The 27909-nt window shown below is 40.4% G+C and overlaps 1 protein-coding gene across 4 annotated transcripts in view; it reads right to left on the bottom strand.

Moving 5' to 3' along the window:
• The window catches only part of ANKS1B (ankyrin repeat and sterile alpha motif domain containing 1B), a 1050054-nt gene that overhangs the window by 453913 nt on the left and 568232 nt on the right, over window positions 1-27909 (bottom strand). For 2 of the 4 annotated variants that reach the window (XM_036492291.2, XM_004583128.3), the window contains exons 13-14: window positions 9356-9942; window positions 7679-7739 (exon numbers count right to left, since the gene is read on the bottom strand). In XM_036492291.2, coding sequence (XP_036348184.2) covers window positions 7679-7739; window positions 9356-9942 — 648 coding nt within the window. Of the gene's footprint in view, window positions 1-7666; window positions 7740-9355; window positions 9943-27909 lie in introns of all 4 variants that reach the window. The other 2 variants (XM_036492289.2, XM_004583127.3) reach the window with 1 other exon arrangement.

Raw genomic sequence — 27909 nt, forward strand, 5'->3', positions numbered from 1 at the left:
GAAAGATCTGGCCACAAATAAATGGCGAGGACCAGATTCAGTACTAACATGGGGGCGAGGCTCCGTTTGTGTTTTTCCCCAGGATGAAGAAACACCTAGATGGGTTCCCGAGAGACTTACACGGCAAATCTCCTTGGCTCCAACTCAGCGTGATCCCACTCCTAATGATGTTCTTGCAGGATAGGAGACCCTGACAGCAGTGGTGCAACTTCCTGGTATCCTGCCCATGGGAAACGCAGATCTCCAGCTGCTCCCCGATTTACCATCATATATGTGTTACCCCTGTGAAATGGCATTTGACTGGCAGCATGGATGTTTTAGGAACAAAGCGGAATCTTGGCCATGGGGCTGATGGTCATAGCCATGATTGCAGTACTGTTTACTCTTCTTTGCCGCCTATGCAGGCAACAAGCCTGGGAGCAGGTCATTATTTGACAAACCATGATGGCTTTAGCTGTGGAAAACCCTAGTGCTCAAGTTTGGCTGAACATGGTGTGATGGGCAGCCAGAGACGGGTAAGATCTGGCAGCGCTGATGACCAACCTAAGACAGGGATTTCCCAGGTGGGGCTCCCCATGACGGGTAAGGCGTCAACTGACTGCTGGACAACCTAAGACAGGTGTCCATTAAAAAAACAAAAAAGGGGGACATGCAGGCCCCGGTCTCCCAAGGATTAACTCCACAGCTTAGCTTGTTTCTCAGAGGGAAACAGGATGAGCAATTTTGGCCTGATACATCTAGCCACTGGCTTAACCGCAAGTTCCTGCTTCCTATTTGTCAAGTTATCTGCCAAGGGATTGGATAAACCCTGGGAGGAACTCAAGGGATTTAGGGTGGCCACTACTGGGAGGAACTCAAAGGATTTAGGGTGGCCACTACTGGGAGGAACTAGAGGATTTAGGGTGGCCACTTGAGGACTGGATAAACACTGGGAGGAGCTAGGGAGAGTATAAAAGAAAGCCTGGAGTTGCAATAAAGATCAATCTATCATCGATCGGCATTCGGTGTACTGAGTGTTGTCTTGTGTTGTCTCTGTGTGTTGTCTTTTTTGTGACCCTAGTCCCTCCGCTCGGCTCGGGGTACGTGGCGACGAGGGCGTTGCCAACAGGAAGAGAAAGGAAGAAAGGAAGAAAGAAAAGCTGGTTTAACCAATTGACTTGGAAAGGTCACTTTGAGCCTTTTCTTTATCTGCACAATGGGTATAGTACTTCAAGCCAAGAGGATGACTGTTGGCTGAGCTGTTGACATAGCACCTGCTGATGCACAGAATTCAGAGAGCCGGACAGCAGGTCCTGGAGACAATCAAGACATCAGGCAGACTTTTTCTGACCTGTGGAAGTGACATCCTCCCCTACTTAGAACGACCACTTTTAGAGGGAAGAGCAGAGTGAGTTCACTTGACTTCTGCAGATGCAGGGGAAAGGTGGAGCTCACATTGAAGACAGAATCTTTTTTCAGCCTTAATGAGATCTTAAATTCCAGAAAACCCTCCAAGAGGCAGCGAGGTCTCCTCAGCTGTGAGAGACCATGAGCCAAAAACTGACCTAGATTGTTATTAGAAACAGAACAAGAGCTTAGAAAAGCAGGCAATGGAATGCATGTTAGCCATTGCTTCAAAGCTACATATGTTTCTGCCAAAGAGCCAAGAATTATTATTTTGCCTTTACAACCTTTACAAATTAATTTTAATGGTTTTTACTTATTATGAAAATGTAGATAAAATTCATATATTGACAAAGGTAGTATGATTAAAATAGCAGCCTTAAAAATACACTAAGTGGCATTTTTAAACTTTGATACTTATTAGCAATTGAATATAATCCATCTTTTTAGTGTGACAAGATTATTAAAACCAATGTAGACATAGGGGGACTTCTGTAAGATTATCTGCTACCTTGCATGATAAAGTCTGGGCACTTGATCACTCTGCACATTTGCTATTGTGCAATGATAAGCATATCCCAGGGAGCCAATTATTGTCTCCACTTAAGTGATCTTGAATCTATCAGGAAGATTATCAGCCTGATTCTTAGAAATTTTGAGAATTGCAATTAGTTCTCATGAACATGGTCAATTTCTTAAAATTGAAAAATGCTTCCTTGTGCTATAATGACAAAACTTAAGGGGAAAAAAACTTTAACAAACTTTCTACATGAAAACAACATAAAATATAGCTTAAGTGCAGCTGTCACTGATCAAGAAGACAAGCAAGATTTCCCACATACCTTCGTGTATGACACACACTCTAATTGGAAGAATAAATCATGTATACTCAGAGAAGAAAACAAGAGAATTCATACTTCATCACCTGCTATGTTCCAAGCTATAGTATTGCAGTGTATAATTTAATCTTACAGCAGTCTTATAAGGTAGTTATTAAAAAAGTTGAATTTATAGGCAAGAATGTCAGTATCAGAGCAGCCACACAACCAGTGAATTACAAATCCAGAATTTGACATCAGGCTTGTCTAACTTCAGAAGCTGCCCTCTGAAGGAATTCTAAACACAGAAACCTGGGAATGCAAACAGAGTAAAACCCAACCAACTAACCAAAGAAAAACAAACCCAACACTTGAAAAGTGGAGGTTCTTGGAAGGAAGACAGAAATGCTGAAGCCAAATGTGCAAATGCATGGAAAACTTTACCCTGAATCTGATCTTACAGATATCTTCCTTGCTATGATTTTATTCTCCAAAAATCTTGAGAGGTTTTTAGGTAATAAATATCATGAATGTTCATAAGACTGGCCAGCTTTGTTAAAGCCAGGTGTCTTTATTTCTTGCACTATAACGAAGTGCCTGAGACTAGATCATTTACATGACAAGAGTCTATTTGGGTCAGTTCTACAGGCTGAGATGTCCAGTGGTGTGTAACTGACATCTGGTGTGGGCCTTCTTGCTTTGTAATGACATGGCAGGAGTCTCTGGCTTCCAGCAGGCATGTATACCACCATAGGAGCCCCACCTTTGCAATCTCATCCTGTTTGAACTTCCTCCCTCACCATCAACTATAATTAACACATCAATTTGGGAAATACATTTCCAAAAGTTTGAATCTTGGAAGACAAACGTTGAAAGCATGACTCCAGACATAGCACTTGACTCAATGGTCCTCATAGTATGCAAAGTAATATTTATTCTAACTTGTTCTAAATTTACTGTGTACTAATTTCTTGGTACATTATCCGATCCATCATCAAGTAAAACAAGGACACTTAATCTTTCATAAGAATAATTTAGGCCATTTACATTTCAAAGTATCAGATTCTTCTTTCCTTTGTTAGGTCACCCTGGGTTTGATTGGCTCCTTTAAGGAAATAATCTTTTCTGACACCAACTGACTGGCAATTTTGTTACACCTTGCATTCCAGCAGAGACAACAAAACAACTCCAGGGAAAAAGCCAACTTAACATAAACTATGAGAATATCCGACACAATACCCTTCCCGTAAAAGAAAGAAAATACATGCACTTTCCCCATATTGTTGGGCAATCCCCCTCATAAGACAAAGAGAGAGCTCAGAGTTGATATGTGTGTCCGATCCTGTTTGTATGTCATTGCACATGCCGATGCAGATCTTGTTTGTACATCCCTGCTTCTTTCCATGGGGCAACTGAAGATGTTGCCTAAGAGGAAATAGCTAATAAAGAACAGAGTTGAGATCTCATGCCATGTCATTTCCTGACCACCTTCCATAACTTAAATGTCATCCTTTGTGAGACTGTTTATCACCTCACTAGTTAAACCTAATTATTAGAGGGGGAAATCACTAGCTCAGAAAGGTTGTAATTTACAACTGGTCTAATGGCCAACTGGAATGCTATGTGCTACAGTCAATCATTTGGTACATAATTAGTGTGTAATTAAGAGATAAACAGTAAAGCACCTACAGATCCAGCCTTTGTTAACAGCGATGATTCTTTCGGGACTAGGTTTCTACTTTCACTTCCATTACCAAAATAGAGTAACAATAAATAATGACAGAAAAGATGGGAAGAGAATAAACTAAAGGAAATTAATTGGTGCCTTTTCCTTTTTTTAACTACTAAAATGTTCTTCAAAGTCAGCTTTGCAGGTTTGGCATGGTAGTCTTGCGGCTAAAGTCTTCACTTTGAACATGCCAGAATCCCATATGGCTCTTATCCTGGTGGCCCTACTTCCCATTCAGCTCCCTGCTTGTGGCCTGGGAAAACAATCTAGGATGGCCAAAGCATTGGGACCCTGCACCTGCATGGGAGACCTGGAAGAAGCCCCTGGCTCCTGGCTTTGGATCAGTTCAGCTCCAGCCATTGAGTCACTTGGGAATGAATCAGCAGACAGAGGATCTTCCTCTGTCTTTCTTCCTCTCTATGTAACTGACTTTCCAATAAAAAATAAATACATCTTTGAAAAATAAACAAAAAAACCCAAAACCAGCTTTGCTTATTGGCATTTAAAAATATTTATCGCTCTTAAAATAATCATATTGATTTTTATCTTTCTATTATGTGTTTGAAGAATTTCAGTACATGAGAGTAATATTTGATGATAACCTGATCTACATGTGGAATTTAAGTGCATGAATTGTCCTTCCAGAAGAGAAACTCTACTTTTTTTCAGCTTTGACATTCTCAGTACCGAAGAACTTACACTGACTCACTGGGCAGCCACTTCACCTCTAAGTTGCACAATTACTAGAAAAAAAAAAAAAAAAAGAAAAGAAAGAAATCCTTACTTGCACAACCACCAAAAACTCACATACCAGGATTTTCCTGGGAGTCTGTCTAACATATGTGACATATTTAGCCCCTAAGCTATTGCAGTGGGTCCTGGAAAAGTCCTCAGTGTTTTTGAGTGTTTCTGTGTAAGAGAGCTGGCTGCATGTGCTGTCATAGAACTATGACCATACCTGTTATGTCTAAACACATTTATATAATTTGGGGACTAATTTAATAATTCTTGAGTTTCAGAATCTAAAATATCTGAATTTCTAAATCACTTCATTAGTAAGAGGCTCAACAGTCTTTTTGTATCAGCACCGGAGAAATGAGCTGTATACTCTATGAGAGTCTCATTCTCTTTAGTTATAGTCACTGCAGATGGCAATGTTACTGTCAGCCACCCAGGCCCATCCACTATAAATGGATCATTCCAGAACTTTTCCTATGCTTACAGTCATGTGGAATGTTTGTTCAAATGGCAGATTTGTCAGGCTCCATCCTCCAGGAAGGCTGTTTCGGTAACATGTGGCTCAGGGGTCTTCATTTATTTTTCTAGTGCTAGAAGCGATGCAGGTAGTCTTCAGATCACATTTTTAGAAGAAACTCCTAATGTCGGTCATTATAATAATGTGGCTAGTTCTTTTGCTCCACTAGAAAATTGCAAGAATGGTGATCTCCTGCCTCCTGCCTTTCTTTTAAAGATGTATTTATTTTTACCAGAAAGGCAGATTTATAAAGAGGAGAGAGAGAGAGAGAGAACTCTTCCATTTTCCTGCCAAATGGCCACAATAGCCAGAGCTGAGCGAATCTGAAGCCAGGAGCCAGGAGCTTCTTCTAGGTCTCTCAAGGGGGTGAAGGGTCTCAAGGCTTTGGACCATCCCTGACTGCTTTCCCAAGCCATAAGAATGGGAATGGAGCAGCCAGGACATGAATTGGTGCCTATATGGGATCCCTGTGCTTGCAAGGTAAGGTATTAGCCATGAGCCATCATGGTGGGTCCAATACACTGCTTTTTAATAATTTTTTCAAATAGTCTAACAGGGAAAAAACAAATCACCAGGCATGTGTGTATGTATTTTCAAGTAAATCTAAAACTTTCAAAGTGCTTCTGTTTTGGACTGAAATTGTCATTACAATGGAGGTCCAACTGCAGAAGCTCCAGACTCTTACGGAGTCAGGTCTGAAGTAATACAAATGATCCTGTGTCCACCATAAGCCCTCAACAGCAAGAAAAATGTAGACATAGAAGTGATCTGGGAAGTGCCTCCACAAGTTAAGAATAGGAGAGAAAAAAAAATATTGTAGGGAAAGGAAGAAAACGGGAGGGGAGGACTACGGCTGTGAAGGCCAGTATTCCCATCTTCCTAGTGCAGCTGACCGTCTCATTCGTGTCTTGCCAGACATGTGACCAGGCTCTAATGTCATTCTCCACTTTGACCTGTTGACTGGCTTACTGGCAGCATTCCCAGCATTTCCAGAGCTCTTAGTGTTTAGGCAACAAGCTGGACTCATTGTGAAAGGACATCACAGTTACTCAGCTTCGACTCTGACCAGATGGTCATGGTCTCTGGTTGAGCAAGCTCAGCTGGGGGGCGGTGCGTTTTTGTAACCACTTGTGGGAATCGGATAAGGTAAGGGAGCCCAAGTCATGCCAGAGCAGGTTGGATTCTTCCTTATTTAAATTTTGATATTTCTTCATCATGTATTTTTGGCATGTTTAAATTTTTAAAAATATCACATTAAAATATTTTATATCTCTATAGCTGTGGTTTTGATATCCTCTTACATTTTACTCAATAGAGAAGATCCCCCCACTCAATAAATTGTAGCCCCATGTAGGTTCTCAGAAGTCATCAAATGGCTGTAATAGTCTATAGCAATTGACCTATGACATATTCAGACCTCTCTCACAGAACTCGATCTTTAATAAAACACCAACTCTTGTGTCTGACTTACAGATTGTCTTAGTGCTTAGAGATTGCCTTTTCAACTCCAAATACCATAGACCTAACTAATTCCCATTGCATTGCTGCTTAGTGGCAGGGTAGAGATGGAACTCAAGTCTTTTGACTCTTCCAAGCATACTCATTTCATTAACATGAATACTGCTATTATTTTTCAGGCTCAGCTATCTGACATTCCTCATTGTTCATCAGTACTAACCAACTAGTCTTTAAGTTTCAAAATGGCTTTCAATGTAATTGTAGGAAAAGTAATAATACTTAAGAGCAGATAACATATTAAATACTGATTATAAGACTAGTTCCTTGGGAGATGCTCTGTTAGGTACCACGAACATGCTGGGCACATGAAGATGAGTAACACATGACTCTTGCCAAGCTGGAACTTACAATAAAGGAAATGTTGTTATCCATGTTGGTTAAGGAAGAATAGAGAGTTTTACTGAATAATACAAGTAGTGTATTTAGTCATCAGATTCCACAACATTTTGAGTTCTAGTTATTGAGCTCTATGTACAGCTGAAACTTCATTGATGTGAACTGGCATAGTAAAAACTCTCCCTATCAAAACAATATACTTATAAATGACATTGTTTTCAGGTCATGGTTATTGGATCTGACAATGGAAGGAAATAATTTGCAGCTATAGGTATTAAGACAGTTATTTTACCATCAAATCACCTAAAGATTCATACTATTTTCTGGCTATTTCTCGAGAGCTTGTTTGGAGGTTCTAGCAGGGGAGCGCAGCTTTACTCGTATACCCTTGACCGAAGACCGGTCCTCCTCTAGCGGGGATGGTTGTCCTCTTCGACCGAGCGTGCAGCTTCGGGAGGGACGCACAAGGAGCGGTGAGGGGGGAAGGGGACACCTGCCTAGCCAGCCAGATCAGCCGAATCAACCCTGGCGATCAATGGGGTGACAGATGTTGCAGCCAGATCGCCCTCACATCCAGTATTTCTTAAGAATATTTATTCACTGTACTGTAAGAGAAAGTTCACTTACTTGTGATCTTACCATTCATTTCTTCAAGTTCACTGTTGATTCCAACATCTATGGAATTCATTATTTTGTCAATCTGTTAGAAACCAAAGACATGCAAATGGATTATTATGCTCACTTTTAACTTTACATTTTAAAATAACTTTCAAATGCCAGGAGGATACATTCTTAGCATTATTTCCACAGTAATACTACGATTCAGAGACTGACAGACAAAGGTTGAAAAGGAAGTAAATGTCTTTGGAACTGGCTTTTAGAATTTAAATTGTGTTCCCCTTTTCTTACACACATTCAAAATTAGCTTGCCTTTGCTCTTTCTTTTAAATGAACTTCATATCTAGCCAAATTAGTAAGTTAGGAATTGTGAATCTTTAAACTCAGAGGGGAAGGGACTCAGGATAACTTCATGTGACACCCGCTTTCTTCTGTCTGAGAAGATGGGTCTCATCTCATTGGTGAGGGACAGGTTTCAGCTTGTAGGCATGGCCAATGGAACCAAGTTCTGGCTAACTTGATCAGCTGGCCCCATACTGATTGGTGCAATCTAATCTAAAGTTATGAAGGTACAGAAACAACTTAATTCCAAAAGACAAGTTAGTCAGCATTTCATCTTGTCTCCAAAAAGAGGATTTAAAAACATATTTCATATGAAGTCACAGTTAGTAGGCATAAAAACATGGCTATCCTAGCAAACAAAAAAAAACATCCATCTACAAATTTGTAAGAGGATATGACTAAATTCAGCCATTTGCGGCTCAATGGCTTTTCTTCCTCCTGTCGTCAACCTGACGAAGATGTGCAGGTTTCGGAAAGGACCATGAGCCTACTTAGATGTCTTTTTCACTCTGAAACAGATGCAGAGATAGCAAGTAATTTCCCCAAACAGTTCAGTTCAGGATGTCGGTATCAGACCCATATCTGTTTCCAGTTCTCAGAATGTTACCATGACCCATTGTGCTTCAAAACCCAATTCAATTACGCCGTCTTTTGAAAGGCAAAATGTGTCATGTTAGAGTGAAAACTCAATAAATACTATAGTCTATTCTTTGAATAAATTTTTTAAAATACAAAAAAAGTTTTCCTGGTTAAAAAGGATGTGTATTGCTAGCTGTTAAAGAATACTTCTTTTCTCAATAATTCTATGAAATTACAGACTGTAAGTCAAGCTTAATCCTTAGACCCAAAACATTTTTAATATTTCTAAAAGGGAAATGTTAAGTGTGTGTGTTTATTGTAGTTTCATGCAAAACAGACAGGGCCTCTCTGTTTACCATCAAGCTTAAAATTACATGGATGTCCTCTAAAATATATGAGATTATTTAGAGAAGGGAGCTAACAAAGAATTTAGCAAATAACAAAATGTCACAGAGCAAAATGTCACATTTTCTTAATTTGTCAGCTGTGGTACTTGGTGAGACATGATGTGAGCATTCTCTTTCACCTCATAGCTAGTTACTACTTCCACTTGATGTCTATATGGGAACAAGAGACGTTCCCACATATGTGAATTGTGCTTTATACTTGCTGTGAAATGACCACGTATTACCCACAGACACTCGCCCTTCCAGTTGGATCCTCATGTCTTTTTTTTTTTCTACTATGAAAGAAAAAGGCAGAAATCTTTCCCCACCTCCAAAACTTTTCTTGACTCCAAAGTCTAAAATAGAGAAACGCAAAAAGAACAAGGCTTACTTCTTCCCATTCAGATGTGAAGGAAGGTGTTCTTTCAGAATTCCCTTTAGAACTGCGTTCCACAGAAGATTCACTCCAGTTAACTCTTGATGTTTTCTCCTTTGAAGGGTAGGCAATGAGATCAGAGTCCGATTTGGAAACAGTTTTTGATAAATGCATATCAATCAGGGATTTGGGCAAGGACCGTATTCTCCCCAGAGTACAGGCTCTCTCTACAAATCCACTTGTGTTCATAATCCACTGGTCTCCATTCCGGGATCCACTCCTGGTTGTTCTTGTGCCAACTATGGTGTGGTTTTCTACTGGGTTGCTTCTTTTGTGAAAAATCGTTCTACTAACCACTTTGGGTTTAACTTTCTTAACCAAAGGCTCCGGGTTGTTGGTTATTGGAGTCTGCTTGAAAGACAAAGGGCTGTTTGTCAGACTGATTTCATCTGGTCCTGCTTCACACTGGTCTCTTTTTCCATAGAGATGGAAAGGATCTTCAGGGGACTCACAGGCTGGGGAGGAGCCATGCAGAAGGCCTGCAAATTGTCCAGGGTCGTATTCTTTTGGAGGGTCATTATCTTCCTGTTGAGTGGGGTCATCTGTGAAAAAAGAGGAAGGATGTTAGGATGCTTGCTATGAAGGACCTTGAGAATCACAATGCCCTTATGAACTTGGGCTCTTATGAACTTATGCAATATCCAGACACCTGGTTTATTTTCACATTGCCATGCCCTCACTTTATGAAATATTTATGACTTTATAAAATTATGTATAAAATGATTGTGAGTGTATGTACATCAAATATTCCGGATATATCTCAGAATTCATTTAATATGTATTAATTGGGTATTAAGGGATTGCATGTCCTGCTCTCTTGATCCCAGTGTGTATCTTTTACAATGAAGGAACAAATTTGGGTCTCTGGGAAGTGCATACCAAAGTCTCACAGTAAATGTATTGTTTTGTGCCAGGACACAAGACTGTGCACAATAACAGCTCCCCAAGCTCTCCCCAGTCAACAGATTCAAAACCAAAATACAAGAAAAAAGCAACTGAAGACTAATAATCCTGATAATGTTATTTAATATAAAATTAAGAACGATTCTACACAGATTATGATTTCAACAACAGGTATTTTTTTTTCAAATAAACACAGGCCAACAATGCAGCCAAAAAATATTATCACAAAGGAAGACTGTGTTACCTAAAACTGACTTTGAGCTATTAATACAACAGTGCTTTTATCTCTTTCTTCTCAAGTAACGCTAGTTATTTTCTGGTCTCTGTGGATTTTGGAAATACAACCCAGAAAAGGAAACAAAGGAGATAATTTTTATTCCTTTAGCATTTTCTTCCTCAGATGAAACACAAATCTTTGTGGTTTAAAATACAATGTGTTGTTTTTCAACTTTGCTTATCTTTTAAAAATACAGCTGGAGAAAACCTTGGCCAATGAATTTAGCAAAGGGAGTTTGTTTTTTCTAGGGGTCAGATGAAATTATAGATTTGCCAAGATTAAAAGTTAAAAATATCTGATGAGCCTATACCGCAAATTGCATGAAGTTAATTAAAGTCAGTGTGGTGTGTGACAATAAATCCAAAGTTGCTTTGTCCATATATATTTTAAAGAAATGAGTTATTATTACAAGCACCAAGTATCAAAGACTAACAGGTAACAGTTAATGGGCATGTGCTATTTATCAGGGACCAACTTAGGAGTTATGTTTTTATCATCTCATTAGATCCTTAAAACAGTCATGTGACCTAATTATTACCAATAATGGCTGCAGTGGCTGGAACTGGGATGGGTGAAGCCAGGAGCTGCTTCTGGGTTTCTATGTGGGAGCAGAGGCTCATAGGGGATGCTAGCTCACCAGGCAGAAGCTTAGTTAACTATGCCACTGCTGCTGTCTTGGTCAGTCAATGCCATTAATTTCTTCCCCTGATCAGAGAGACTATTCTTATGCTAGAAACTAGTCAAAACTAATAAGTAAATGAATCCAGTTGCTGAGTAAGCAGTAGGGCTCAGGTGCAGACTAACTTCTATCAGATTTTGACTACAATTGGCCTGGAAAACAATTTATTACTAAGAGAAAAATCTGGGGCTGACTTATCCAAAGCACCAGCAAGTAGGTTGTTTGTGCACCAATAGATTCATCCAGCTCATGGCTATTTCTGGAATTTGTGGGAAGTGGACTAAGCTATAGAGGGCTTTTGTTGTTGTCATTTCTGTTTCGATTTTTTTTTCTTGTAGGTAAACTAATATTGAGAGGAAACATGATGGGGCATTGTGGTTCCAATTTATTTCCTCTTCCATCTTCCTAAACTATTTGGGACCCCTGTAGTGCTTTACAGCATAAGAAGGTTGATATGGGATGACAGTAATGGTGAGTTATGGTAGAAAGGAAGAATTACGAAATAAGGAAGTTCTGAGTTTCATTTTGAAAGCTGCGGAGGAAGGCTAAAGGGTTTGCTTTTGGAAGGAAGATTGAAAAGCCTCAGCCTATTTATGGGGAAAAGATCTGTACATTTTTGTCAAGAGAGTTTTCGATCATGTTCATCGTGCGGGGATTTTAGGGGCATAATGTTAAAGTTTTCTGTGACTATTATTATTAGGTCACTATCCCCTCTTTGGTTTGATGACAACGACTATAATTAATGTTGGATATAATCCAAAATGTCAGATATGTTCCAAAATGTTTGATATTTTCCAAATTCTCTGGTCATAAGCAGCCACTCTTCTTAAGTAGAATTTAGTATTAGCTCATAAGCTTAGCATCAGGATAGTACCAACAATCTGTTTATTTTTTGATGAATAGTGAAAGGATAGAATTCCTTGTGTATTTCACTGGTCAAACTCTAATAGTTGCTCAAATCAGAGAGGAGGTGAGTAGCTGGATAATGAAGGTCCCTGGCAACCCAGTGAAGTGACAGGAATCCCAGCCTCTGTCTGCTCAGGGCTCCCCGCAGCCAAACCCTCTTCCCTGCTGTCTCCCCGCATGGCCATGTGCCTCGCACGAGATGGTAGGAACCATAACCCAAGCATCTATCTGAAGGCACTTGTGCGTTTGACTTGTCCTCGTGTTGTGTTTGGAAACGTACCACCATGTGAACATGCCAAGGATGGCCTGCTGGGTGATACAGTGATACATTATCCAACTGTCCTAAAATGTAGGTTTTATTACTTTTCAGGTGTGGTGAAGCTACTAGGTCAGGGGATGACTGTCAATGAAACGAAAGCATGTTATATCCATAGATCCAAGGAGAGAAGGATGCTGAGCAGGGACACATGACTAGAGACAGTGCAGAGGTAGAGAGGGGAGACTGTGGGCAAAAATCACTGTGATATCTTTGGAAAGCAATAAGCAAATGAAGGATGAGCAGATCTAAGATTCAGTAGTTGGGATAATTTTAGTGGCGGGCCAGTGTGATGGCTCAACAGGCTAACCCTCCACCTGCTCAGTCGGCATCCCATATGGGTGCCAGTTGATGCTCTACTGCTCCACTCTCAATCCAGCTCCATGCTTATGGCCTGCAGAGAGCTGAGGAGGATGGCCTAAGTCCTTGGGACCTTATGCGCATGTGGGAGATTCAGAGAAATTCTTGTGTCCTGGTTTTGGACTAGCTCAGCCCTAGCTGTGGTGGTCACTTGGGGAGTGAACCGGCACATCTACATTTCAAATAAACAAGTCTTTCTTTTTCTTTTTTTTAAAGGAGTCATTTCAGTAGGCTTTAGGACATCGGGATTGTCTGGAACCTGGGCCTGGGATAATTAAGGCAGTTGAATTTTAAGCCAGAGAGGGAAAGTTCAATAAAGAAGGTGGTTGGTGGTATGGATCTGGATTGGTCGTTTCGCCTAAGGGATACACATACATTTGTGAGATGTTTACTATATCAAGGGATTACCTAGGCCAGGGAAGGGCCAGGCCCTTTGCGATGAGCCAGGACCTAGGATGTTTAAATGTAAACACAAATGGGGCCCGGCACGATAGCATAGTGGTTAAAGTCCTTGCCTTGCAAGTGCCAGAATCCCATATGGTTGCCGGTTCTAATCCTGGCAGCCCTTCTTCCCATCCAGCTCCCTGCTTGTGGCCTGGGAAAGCAGTCAAGGACGGCACAAAGCCTTGGTACCCTGCACCCGCATGGGAGACCCGGAAGAGCTCCTGGCTTCAGATCGGCTCAGCACCGGCCATTGCAGTCACTTGGGGAGTGAACCATTGGACGGAAGATCTTCCTCTCTGTCTCTCCTCGCTGTATATCTGCCTTTCCAATAAAAATAAATACATCTCTAAAAAAATGTAAACACAAATGAAATAGAAAAAAAAGACCTAGTTGCAATAACCATGGCACTAAGTTCAAAATAAATGAATATATACATGAGTATTTTTAAAGGACATGGATAATACAATAGCTATCCATGGTATCTTTGTTAGTAGTCAGTCTAGTTTCAGAAATGTGAATGAGGCTGTCCAATCTGCCAGCCACAGCTATACCAGCAAAGACAGCCAGGATGAGCTGAGCTGCCCAGACAAGAAGGAAATAAGCTAAGTAAAGGGCTACTATTTGTTAAGCCATTAAGTTTAGGGCAGCTTCATGTGTAGTAATATGTAACGGATTCTAGTTTCATCCTGAGTTTTAAGGATTATTTTATTTGAAAGGCAGAGTTGTAGAAGGGGTTGTGAAATGCACAGAGAGTGATCTTCTATCTACTGGTTAACTCCTCAAATGACCACAGTGTCAGGGATTGGACCAGGCTGGTCTAGAACTCTGTCCTGGTCTCCCATTGGGTGCAAGAATATGAGCAATTGCACCATCTTCCACTGTGTTCCCAGGCACCGCAGCAGGGAGCTGAATAAGAAGTGAAGCAGTGGGACTTGAACCAGGGCCCATATGGGATGCTGGCATTGCAGGTAGTGGCTTAATGTGCTGTGCCACAATACTGACCACACAGAATGAATACATCATTAAGATAAATTCTGGCAATGTTTCTATTTCTGTATCTGGGAAGTGATATAGCATGGACATGCCTATACATGCTGTGAAGACTGACTGAAATACTCAGAGGTGTCGCAGTCTGTTTAGGCTGCTAGAAGAGAACATCCTGATGTGGGTCACTTAAACACAACTCATTTCTCGTGAGCTACGCACCTTTGGAAAGCCCTGCCTCCTAACAGAAGCACATTAGGGGGGGTAACTTAAACATAACGAATTGAGTTGGGGGGAACACAATATTTGGATCATAATACAAAGTTGGACAGGACACATTTTAGATATGTTTCCATTATTATAACACTGTTTTTAATCTAGAGGATTTCATTTTTAATATAAGAGTTTTAAATGATTAAATGAGACAATAAAGATTGCTGTTTTGACATGGTAACCCTAGCAGATTCATTGCTTTGATCCTATTTGTATATTTTAAAGAAGCATATTTCAGAAATAATTTTTGTGTTTTCTTACTATTTCTTCAGATGAAATTGAGGTGGAGTACATACATGAAACTGTTTTTGTAACTTGTCTTCTTTAATTTTACACTTCTCTTTTGGAAAGGTGGCTATTTCATACCATGGTACAGGACAAATATGCGTGAATCCCAACCTAATACTCATTCAAAACATCACTAACAATTCAAAGAAATGGCCAGGTAGGTATCCAATAGTAAATAGTTCAACCTTTTTATCTTTGCTCAATCTTTATCACCTACACAGTTACCTGAATAACAAGAAAACATCAAATTCTATGTTTAGGATAAAAAGAAATCATGAAAAGCAAGTAACTCTTCTACCAAAGATTATAATTTTTGTCTATTGGGTCACTGCATTTCCCTTTGGAAAACTCTGGATTCATTTCCCACTTTCAGGAATTCTAGTGCAGATGTTATTCATAGAAACTGTAAAGTTACTTCACAAATATGAGTAACATGCTCCCTGTGCACGAAGAGGCAACATTCTACACTTTGCACTCCAGTGAAAGAGATATCTACAGGCAAAAAAACATGCAATTTCTGGTGACAGTAAGTTCTGCAGACAAAATGAAACAAAAGAGGTGTCAAAGAACAAAAGCAAGAGGCCAGTCACGGGTCAGGGAGTGTCTTCGGGGGGAGCTGACACTGACCAGAATGACTGAAGGTGTTCATCAAGCTCACTGTTCTGGGGCAAGGCTAGTTCCTGCAGGCAAAAGAGAACAGACAGGGAGAGCCCCTATGGCTACAAGGATTAATAGCAAGGCTAGTGTGACTGCAGCAGTGAGATGAGGGTGGGCAGAATGGCTAGAGATCAAATATAAGATGAATTCAACATTATGAACAACATGATATGATTTATACTTTTTTTTTTTTAACTTTTCTTAGCACCAATTTGTGAAAAGCTACAAAAGCTCAAGGAGGGCTTCCGGAGCTGGGAGTCAGTCACCCTAGCTGGGCAGGTCTTTTTTTGTTTGTTTGTTTGTTTTTTTAATGTAATTTCCTTCTCCCTCTTGGCCTGACCTCTTCTTGATCCATACTTTGCCCTGGCAGTGCCTGGCTCTTCCCTGCTGGCTTAATTGAGCTGGTCAGTCATCATTTGAAGATAAACCATATGACATGCAAGCCTGCTGGCTGGCGGGGGAGACCAAGGTCCTTCCTTTATTTTTTGCTTATTTCCTTATTGTCAGTCCTGTGGCTGCCAAGACCTGCGCTCCTGCACCTCCCTCATGCCCGCCAGGTAACCCCCCATCGGAAACGTGGCTATAGGGATCTCTCATAGTGCCTTGCCTAGACGGTTGATGCAACCCATAGTGTCAGGGCACCCAGGTGCCTGGAAGAGACAGGAGGGTTTTGGGCAAGGATGGCACTACAGTGGGGAAGAACAGCCAGCTCCCAGGGCCAACTGGGCCCTGGTCAGATGCTGGGAAGAGAACATACGTTCCCACGATTTTAGCAACACAATTCACATGACAAGCTAATGTTTACTACAATAAATAAACACAATTTAAAAAATAAATTAAAATGCCATGAGGGAAGGGATCAATCCGGAACTGAGTCCTATTAACTAATCCCAATTTGTAAAACATTGGGCCTTTATATAAGTACAATGCAAGCTTCTGGTCATTTAAAACCTTACATCACATTTTACATAATTTAGCTCAAACAATTATTACCTTACCAAAAGTTGAGTGTTTCATTCTTTGCAAGGCTCCAACTGGAAGCCCTGAAGTCAGAGGTTTGGTTTATGATTCGAAACTTTAAGCACCATCAGGTTCAAAACATTTGTTCAAAAAAAAAAAAAGGCTGACAATATGCTTTTCACCTGAGCACTTTAACCAATGCTGTGAGCCATAGCTAATCAGAGTCAAGGTAATCCATCTTCAAAATAGCAGACACTAACTCCTGTAAGACTCAGCTCCCCCAAATAATCCAGGCAGAACAACAGCAACAGAAAAACACAAATTCTTCCCCAGGTTGTATACAATCGTCATAATTTAGATCAGTCACAACAGCACAAAATTTTAGACAGTTAGTATATGGCATCAGCATCATTAGGCATAGAACACAAAATATTCAAGTATTGAACCAACTGTGGTTTGTTAAAAGACATAGCTCCATAGATGTAATGGAAAATAAATTCAGAGACATACAAGTGGATGAAAAATGAATTACAGCAGCTCAGCAATTCGCAACATATTACAAAGCCCAGCGGAGTTGCCGACTTTTCTCCTTTTAGGCCTCAGAATCTTTTGTGAGGGCAGTGATTAGAGATTGGAGAGCCCTGGGCTTAACAAGCTTAACAAGGCATACATTGGCCTCAACCAGGCGCAGCAGGATTTTAAAGAGGTGGGTAGAGAAACTTCCATAATTAGAAAACAAGAGACTAGGAATGCTTTGGCTCTGAAGGGCTGGGAGCCCTCTCTAGTGTAGAAAAACTTGGAATAGAGTTGGAACACAGATCTGAAGCCTTCTGGTGGTGGCTATAAATAGCAGTTTAAAGTGAATCATGTCATCAAAATGGGGGTCAAGAGGGTAGGATTAGCTGCCTGGAGCCAGGCGCTGGACACTGGCTCCCAGACATAACGATTCCCTTACTCCCTGACATTTTAGACAAAGAGGAGAGGATGTGACCACACACTGGACTGGTCAGGCAGCCAGGGACGGCCAAGAGGGCCTAGGCGAGAGCATGAAAGAGCTGATTGCCTCAGCCTTCTGTAGAGTCCTCTAGAAGGAGTGTAAAAAACAGACCTTGACTGATAGAAGAATGTAAATCTTGGTGACGGAGTTACTAGTGGTCTAAGCTTCTGCCTCCATGAAATATAGGCTGAGAGACTTTGCCACAAGGCAAGGTAGGAGAAAGTCTGTAGTAGCAGTCCTTAGAAATCACCTCTGGTCCCCTTCATTGCCCCACGCTGGGCACCAAATATGTCACTGGGATTACTCAGGGTTCTTCACACAAGAGATACAGAGAGTAGCTGGGAGCACGCTAGCCAAGCTCAATGCAGAGTTTATCTGACAGGCTGGGTGGGATGCCTGGTGGCAGGAACACAATAGTGTAGCATTTTTTAAATGAAGCAATCAAGTTGCCCCTAAAGCAAAATAGAAGGTGGGAAAAGAATAAGGTAACACATGATAGGAAACAAAACCAAAGCCAATCCAAAACACAAGTTGCTATCTTCAATGCAGCAACGTAGCAATGAATTCCCATGGCCGTGGAAAATGGATGGGTGTAGCCAAAGCTCACGATAAAAACAGGATCCAGAACTACATCAGCAGTTGTGCAATGTAGCGAAGAGAAAGGGAAATCTTATGCAGTCTATGAGCCATGGAACATGTAACTTGCCATCATATACAACTGCAGATCACCAGAAGGAGAGGCAGCATTGCTCTAAGGTGGAAACTGAGAATTCCCAGCAGAACTGGAAGATATTCTGCAGCGAGACCAACAGGGAGTTGCTTAAGTCCGTGAGAACTCTGAAACAGCCAACAGATGTACATATTTAGTAGGATAGATTCACTCTGAAGGAAACATGTGAAGGTGAAATCTGAACTGAGGATAAAAACACCAGAGACACTGGGGGAAAAGCATTTTCCTCCAAATGATTAAATCAGGTTGGCATGGAAGGCAACCATCCAGAGGAGGGAGGTATTAATGCAACACCACAATAGCAGGGTACTGTGTTCAGATGGCAGAGCCCTGCTTTGGAAGCTTCCATGCTTGAGATGCATGCGAACATTGAGATGAGAGCAGGCAGCCCCTCTGAATCAGGCAGAAAGGGACTCATCCTTGCTAACATTTCATAATAATGCTAAAACAGAAAGCCCTGCTCAACATGGAAATGTGTTTCTAACAGTGCAGGCCATCGTTTCTCAGCAAACTAATAAAAACCACTGCAAGAAAAAGTCACTGAAAATGGACAACAACAACAACAAAAAATGACCCCAATGAATCTGAGAACTATAATGTAAAATTTCAAAATTAGTCAAAAGAAATAAAGAAAATTATCAAATCCCAGAAAGAGTCACCTAAATCATAAGTATGGGAGCTCAGATAGGAGATGGTTGGCCCTTCTCAATCCTTTTTAACTCAATCAGCAATTCAGAACTAATTTCAGGAGATGGGGGAAGGCTGAGATGGCATTCACACTTAATGGGGAGGGATATTTGCAGTTGCCCAGAGTGAGGGAGGGACACCTTAGCAGGAAAATACTGATTTGGGAACAACTAAGAATGGCATGTTAGGTCTAAGAACAGTTAGGAGGATGTCTATGTGGAGGTCTAACCCGGGGAACTGGAGCGTACATGGCATGAGGAGGGATCCATGTGGCAAGAGTGGGCTTACAGAGAATTAGGAAACTGGGAAACATCCAGTGTACCCCTACAGAGGATTTGCAGCAACGCATGCCAGAACCTAGACAGGGTAGAAAGGGTGACTATTCAGAGAATGAAGCATTTGTGTATGGGTGGCTTGGCATGGGATGCCAAAGTCCATTGGGAAAAATATGGCATTCATATATAGAGATAGCTTGATGCAAAGTGACACAGTTTCAGTAGGGTGAGCAGAGCATTTACGTGGGGGGAAAAAGCTGGCATGAGGAGCCAAACTTCCGTCTTGGTGATAATAGTTATCTGGATAGGGAGGAGGCAGTAGAGGATATAGGAAATTGGTAACTACATCATGGGAGGCAGGTTTCTCACTATCTAAGAAATACTGTTCAAGGAGATTATAATAAAATAAAGATGGTTTATATTTATTTATATTGCATATTATTTAGTATATATTATTTAAGTTCTATTTATTAGATTTGTAATGTTGTAATGGGAGACAATACTTTCTGTTAGGTTGGGTAGAGCAAGATACTGGCCTGAGGCACAGTGAGCGTGAGAATAAATCCATGAAGCACCACCCAGGCTTTATCTTCTCAGGAATGTCTGGAATGTCCTGCCCACTACCATGAGTACCCTGCACTACAGCTCACTTGCCACGGTCACATGCACGGGCAAACTTAGAAGCTGCTGCCTTCTACCATTCCCCACACCTAAGATGTGTAAAGTCCCAGTGCTGTATACCCTGGGTGGCCAGTTCCCTTATGTGCCACCTTGCCACGTGGAAGTAGTTCTGGGCTGTCTCCTGCCGGGGAGCAGTCTGCCAGACTCTGTCCTCTGATTAATAAAACTCTTTGCCTAAATTAGAAGTTTCTCTCTTTCCCAATCACCCCTGAACCTAACATTTTCAAAATGGATGGATGGAGGGAGGGAGGAAAGGAGGGAGGATGGAGGGATAGATGGATGAATGGTTGAGGGAGGCATGTCTGGAGGGAGGGAGGGATAGGTGGATATATGGAGGGAGGGTAGGATGGATGGATGGATGACGGAGGGAGGGTAGGATGGATGATGGATGGATGGATGGATGGATGGATGGATGGATGGATGGGGGAATGAATGGATAGTCTGTACATTCATGCATTTACATACATATATTACCTAAATCTGTCCATTGAGAGGACCAGGGAAACTGACATTTCAATAGCAATAAGCAAAGCACAGATTTTGGCTTCTCAGTGTATTTTCCAGTAAAAGAAAAAGGAAACCATTGAAAAACGGTTGATATCAGGGCCACTGGAGGAAAAGCACAGGATGAACCTGGAACATCTTGTGCCAGAAAGCAAGCATTCAAACAATGATGGGGCATGCTAGCAGGACAGAGATGCCAGCCGGAATCACTTCCCACTGGTTAAATTGAGTACAATTTCAGGAACAAAGTAAATGACAGTAATGGATTATACTGTATTGAACAGACTAGGAAAACATGAGCCCTGGAAAAATATAGAGACAAATAAATGATTTAGAAGCTGGGTTAGGAATGGCAAATTTAAGTAATTTTAAATTGTCTTCCCAGAGATACTTATTATAAAGAGAAATAGAGTAATTCTGTGGCAGAGAAATCTGGGAGGCACTTAAACTAATCAAATGATGAACGTGAACAGATCAAAATCACATCCCATCTTCTAGCAAGCAATGAGCTGATGTACAATCACTTCCTGCTGGAGTTGTATAACCTAAATCTAAGAATGTAGAGATCCCAGATAAACCGATCCTGCGGGACATTCTGTAAGATAACGGACTGTCATATGAAAGTCTAAGAAGGTCATGGGAAGATATTGCAATGAAATGCAATGTGTAACCCTAGACTATATCCTATATTATATACAAAACTAGCAAAACATGCTTGAGATGTGAAGAACAGCATAGTATTTGCACTCATTTCTGGATCTAATTGTATAAGAATGACCTGCTCGTAGAAAATACAGACTAAAGCAGTAATTCTAAAAGTGCAGTTGGGGAGTCTCCAGTATTGTTTCAGGGGTTCTTTGAAGTTAAACCCGTGAGAAGACATTTCCTTGCCACTCCTGCTGTCATTAGCTTGCAAATGTGCCACAGAACTGTCCAGAAGCTCTCTCAGGTGTCTTTCCACAGTGCTGCTTCACAACCAAGCAAGTCCATTCTATGCCTACAGAAAACGGAGGAAGGACTAAGATGCCACTTACTGTTCTGTCTTGCAAGGTACCACGGCAGAAGAGAGATGGGAGAACCGAGAGCAGTCTACCATAGATAATTCTAACTCTCCCCACTTAAAATTATATTCATTTAAAATTTTGGATGAACATCATTTATTAAGTTAAATACATCCTCTTCTAAGGCTGTTGAGAATTTTATTTATGGTTAACTGTTGAGTTTATACCAAACGTTTTTCTGCACCTGTTGCATTGATGATGTAATTTTTATCCTTAAATCTGTTATTGTGAACGAATTTGATATATTTTGAATATTCAATAATGGTTATTGATGGGATATTAGTAGAACAAATTAAATGTGGTGAAGATTAACTTAATTTTTGGAATCCCCTTAGGTTTGGTTTCCTGGTACTTTGGGACTTTTGTAAATCTGTTCATGAATGAAATAGTTATTTTCTCTTATGCTCTTTTTTTTTTTTTTTTTTAATACAAGTAGCCTCATTCATAGAACTAGTCGGGGAAGTTTTCCAGTTCTGTGGAGTAGCTTTTATGAAACTGAAATGAGCTGCTTCTTGAATTCTTTTATCATTAAACTACCTTTAAAATAGTCTGCACTCAATATGTTCTTTGTTAAAAAAAACTCAAATTATTCATTCAGTTTACATAATAGGTGTGAGACTATTTGGAGTTTATCTCTTTTTGAAGTTTAAAAAGTTATAGTGATCTATTTCTCTGGCTAAAATTCATGGCCACAAAGCTGCTTACAATTTTTCCTTATCTTATCAGTCCCTTTTTATATCTGTAGTTATCCCCCATCTCCATCCTAATATAATTAATTTATTCTTTTAAAAAATAAGTTTGACCAGAAAATATTTTTAAGTGTCACCAAAGATCATTTCTGGCTATGCAGATTTTATGCTATAGATTGTTTTCTTCATGAATTTCTATTTGGCACTATTTTCCTTATTTTCACATTTCTGGACTTACTTTATATTTTTCTATAGAACTTCTTAAACTGGTATTTGACTCATTATTCTTCAACATTACTTTTCATTTTAATTACTTTTATTTGAAAGGCAAATTTTTACAGAGAGAGAGAGAAAGAGAGACAGAAAGAGATCTTCCATCTGCTGGTTTACTTTCCAAATGGCCACAATGGCCAGAGCTGAGTTGACCAGAAGTCAGGAGCCAGGAACTTCTTTCTGGCCTCCCACGTGGGTATGGAGAGAGGGGCCCCAGGACTTGAGCCATCTTCCATTGCTTTCCCAGCCTGTAAGCAGGCAGCTGGATTGGAAGTGGAGCAGCTGGGACATGAACTGGTGCCCGTATGGGATGCCAGCACTTGCAGCCCTTTATGACAACTTGCTGGCTCCAGGATTTCTTTCCTAATATTGGTATTCAAACTTTCTAAGTTTTCCTTATGGTGCTTTCACAATGTTTACTGCTTAACATATAAATTTTTCCTTATTTTAAGCTAGTACTATGTTGTCTTAAATTATTTCTCATAAGTTATTCAGAAATATGCACTTAAATTCATAAATATATATATGAAATATTTTCTTTTCAGAAAATATTAGTATTATGAATCTCAGTCTTTCACACATGTTGAAAGTCACTTACAGCCAGGGCAAGATCACTTATTATTGTTTCTTGAGAATAACAAATATTCTGTAATCATTGGATATGAAGTTTATGCAGTATATCAAAGTAAGCATTTAAATTCAGCTGTCAAAGCCTTTCATTCAGTGAAGTATACTGAAATCTCCAAGTTTTTGTGAACTTACAATCTTCCTTGTACTTCTACAAAGTATGCATATTGAATGATGGATATTATGTACTTATGTAATTTTATGTGTAACCTTATTCAGAATGACCATATTTTACTGGTGAATTGAACCTTGTATCATTTAATAATGCTTTTTCTTTATCCTGAACACTACCTTCAGTGTTAGTCTATTTTGCCTGATACTGATAATATTGACTCCTGACTATTCTGGTCTAATATTGCTCAGGTATAACTTCTTTCTTCTTTTATTTTTTGTATAACCCGAACAACAAATGTGTCTATTAGGAAGAATATAGAACTGTTTTAATCTTTCTTTTTTTTCTCTCTCTCTTTCTAATATCTAAGAATCTCTTCCTTTCAATTTAACTAAACTTTTAGTTCTTTTGATTATTTATATTATTATTTATTACATCCTTTATATGGTTTTCACCTTTATTCTCTTTGGCTCTTTTATTCGTATGTGTGTGTGTGTGTGTGTGTAGCTTTGAATTTATACATTATTTTTATTCCTTGGGCATCTCTAACTTTTACCGCATATTTGTAAACAAAGTCTAACCTTAAAGATGTCATGTCTACTGTCGCCGCCCTGCAGTGACACTAAAATGACGAGGAATTTCGAGGACCTGGAAAAAACAGGAACCACAGGAACCGCCACTGCGACCGGCGCACACACACCAAATGCACACACACACAAACGAACAAACAAAAAGCTGAACCAAAAAGAGGGTGAACGAAAAGGCAAACGAAAAGCCACAGGCAAACAAAAGGGTTTATTGCCGAAAACAGGTTGCTTATATACAGTTCTCCACCAATCGCTTCTCCCCGTGGGTCCGTGGGGCGCTGATAGGCCAGCAATCACAGCGGGGGAAGATTAGCCTATCCTTGGGACTTTCTGTCTGCCTACTGGAGCGACAAATCCCGCCTCCTGGCCCTCGGCCAGCCGCCATCTTGTGACTGCCTCTCATACACGTGGGGTTGGCCGCTCCCCATAGTCTACTGCCTTTCTGAACTATTTAAAACTATAGATCATTTTAAATTCCTCTTACAGATATTACTGACAGTGTTTTTGTTCACTTTACAATTCAGGTGCTATTATTTGATTCAGACTGTTTCTATTTGCACATGTTCTCCCATTTTATTTATTTCCCACTCCCATACCAGAACAGTTAAGGTTTATAAGCCATTCTTGAGATAGATTTTCCTTTTCTGTAGGGCTCATGGTGGCAACTGCTCTCAGGTTTCTTACTTTCATTAAGACAAATCACTTCTTTGTCCTTAATTTTAGGTTGACGGTTCCTTTGTGGTGTCCATCACGTCCTTGATAAGTCTTTTAAAAGGATTTGTACTCCACTGAAAATATAACTGTATTGAAATTTGTGCGAAATGAGATTTAAAGATGATTTGTTTTAGTGGAAGATTTATTTTAAGATTTATGTTTCCAAAGATGTATGAAAATAATTTAAAGAAACTCCATTTCTCTGAGAAGGAATTTACTTCAAAACTTCCGAATGCTAAGATACCGTACGGGGGAAGGAGAACTCATCCTTCACGTGTGCCATGTATGCTCAAGGTCTTCCTATCCCATGTAATTCTCAAAGAAGCCTAGGAATTAGTATTATGGGGTTCACATAGACAAGGAGCCAGGCATCTCAGGAAAAGTAGACCTGGGATGGGATACAAACATGGCTAGTCCAAAGCCCACCATTTCCCATAACATCTTTGTGTTGAGAGCTCACCTCAAGAATATTACAAGCCATCTGCACAATGCGATGTCCTCAGTGCCACAGGAGTTTGAGAACTATTGACTGGGTTCTTGTTCAGGTAATAGCTATTAGGGTATTTATTCCGACTGTATGATTAGCCTAAAGAGAGTTACTACGGTTAGATAATGAATGGCATCAGACCAACCCGCAATAAAATTGCCTCCTCAAAACAAGTTATGATCAGCTTCTGCCTTTTGAAAAATGCACTCAGGCAGGTAAGCTCTGTTATATCCTGGCCAATTAGCACCACACTCAGCATGTTCTACAGAAGACAGGGAAAATGCTGGGGTTCTGGCAGCTCCTGGACTACGACAGACCATGCCGGTTGGCTCTGACTTCAAACATTTATAATCTTTTCTCTTGCTCCCTCTGTTCAGTACAGGAGAGAGGCTACCAGCCGATTTTTTCCACCATTTACGGCAAATCCCAAGGCTCCCTCGTTTCCAGCTGCTAAGCTGCCTGGGCAGACTGTATTACTAAATTATTGTATCTTTTTTGGTAGAGTGCCTGGCCTGCCTTGGCATACATTCTGCATTGAAAGAAGCTCCTGTTGTAAGCAAAGGAAGCTAGCTACATTCACCCTTCCCACACGCCTTCGCTCTGTTAGCCTCAACCACTACCTTCTTTGTTTCCTATGTATAAATCAAGCTCACAGGGGCAGTTTCTCATCTATCTCTGACCCCCTGGGGAGTGAGGGCTTTCAAAGGGAGTTCTGTGCTAGCAGTAATTCTCATAGCCTGGAGCCAGATGAGTAAATGGTCTATAGTGAATAACTACATTTGGAACCGAAAGGTTTTATTCTCCTCTTACCAAAATGTATTTCTTTCTAATACTGCAGTCACTGTAACCATGTATTTTTCCAAACAGAAGAGATTTTATTGGAGGAAGACAGAAAAAGAGCCCCTTTAGTTCAATTCTGTTGTTTTTGAGAGCACGGGTCCTCTGGTTGAATTTATTCAAAAAGTTTTCCATTTTTATATTATCCAAATTAGTTCTGAATATAAAAAAGGAAACTGCTCTGGAGAAATGCAACAAACAAATGAGATCTGTGAATTTTGAAATGAAAGTGAGGATGATTTTGTTATATAAAAAGAGAGACATTGGACCTCGTGCAATAGCCTAATGGCTAAAGTCCTCACTTTGCATGTGCGCATGGGTGCCAGTTCATGTCCCAGCTGCTCCACTTCCCATCCAGCTCCCTGTTGTGGCCTGGGAAAGCAGTAGAAGACAGCCCAAAGCCTTGGGACTGTACACATGTATGGGAGACCCAGAAAAGGCTGCTGGTTCCTGGCTTTGGATCAGCTCAGCTCTGGCCATTGTGGCTACTTGGGCAGTGAATCAGACGACAGAAGATCTTCCTCTCTGTCTTTGCTTCTCTCTGTATATCTGATTTTCCAATAAAAATAAATAAATCTTTTAAAAAGGAAAGACATGATGTTTAATTATTCTAACACAAATAACCTCTGATTCAGTTTTCAAAAGATACACCTTGGACTTGAACTCAAAGTTACTCTGGAAATGCCCACAGTTTCAGTGGTACCCTAGAAGTGTTCTATACCTGAAAGCAATGTGCAGCCTAGATTTTTTTTGCATCAGTTCCAAGAGATGTCTCATTTCAAAAGACATGAGATCCTATTAACAAAACACACCATAGAAAACATACAGAAACGTCAAAAGAAAACTTGTATCTGGTAGTTTGTGTTTTAGAATCTACATTGCTGTTGCTATGGCAAGAAATGATCCAATGTAAAATAAAAATCCTCTATAAAGGTTTTATGCTATAACTATGGCAACAATGAATGATACTCTACTCTGCCAATGTTCCCATTTGATCGAGAGACAAAGAGCGAGAGAGAGACGAGAGAGAGAGACAGAGAGAGCACGCATTTGATACACCTTTAAATGCATGTAAGATGGCTTGGAGAACGGAGCCTGTAAGACTTTCACATGGCTCTCCAATCAATCAAAAAGGAAATATTGCAAAAATAACAGCCAGGAGCCTAAACAAAGGGTCTAGGCTTGATAGGATTTTTTTAGTGATGACGGAAGGTGGAGAAACACATATTAGCTGAGATGCTGGGAAACAGCACTTTGTTTTAGCAAACACTATCACAGCAATTTTCTGGTGAGGGTCTCATGAAACTGTCCACGATTGGAAAAAAAACAATGAAATCCAATCATAGTGCTATTTATATCATGCTACACACAGAGAGACATATTAACTTAAAATAAGAAAGTATGGAGATCAACCTTCCAGTTTTGCAAAAGGGGAGCTAATTCTAATCTTTTCCTAGTTTCCAAACAGAATTTTGTTCCATATTCATCATAGAAAAGCATCTCATTAATATCAACAATCTCCTCACTGCTAAGATGGACATTCTTTTTTTTTTTTTTAAAGATTTTATTATTATTGAAAAGCCAGATATACAGAGAGGAAGATCTTCCATCCGATGTTTCACTCCCCAAGTGAGCCGCAACGGGCCGATGCGCGCCGATCCGAAGCCGGGAACCAGGAACCTCTTCCAGGTCTCCCACGCAGGTGCAGGGTCCCAATGCATTGGGCTGTCCTCAACTGCTTTCCCAGGCCACAAGCAGGGAGCTGGATGGGAAGTGGAGCTGCTGGGATTAGAACCGGCGCCCCTATGAGATCCCGGGGCGTTCAAGGTGAGGACTTTAGCCGCTAGGCCACGCCACCGGGCCAAAGATGGACATTCTTAATCCCAAGACACACTTTCATTTGGCTTCCAAGACAATAAGCTTCTTCTGGATTTCATTTGGCCTCATTGGCTCTCCTCATTCTACTTTACACCTTTTTTTTTGTCCATGTCTCAATGTCTCAGCATTCCAGTGCTCCAAGATGTAGCCTTGGGTTTCTTCTTAGCATTCCTCTGCTAATCTCATGAACAAATCTCAAGGTTCAAGGCAGCCAAACAATGACAAGCTCCAAATGCTCATTTTCAATGTGACTTCTAAACTCCAGGCTTGTATACTCTGAGGTCTTAGCAGTCATCACTTATACACCACCTTACTACCTGTAT

Source organism: Ochotona princeps, chromosome 15 (genome assembly GCF_030435755.1).
Source record: "Ochotona princeps isolate mOchPri1 chromosome 15, mOchPri1.hap1, whole genome shotgun sequence".
In the NCBI taxonomy this organism is placed as follows: Eukaryota; Metazoa; Chordata; class Mammalia; order Lagomorpha; family Ochotonidae; genus Ochotona; species Ochotona princeps.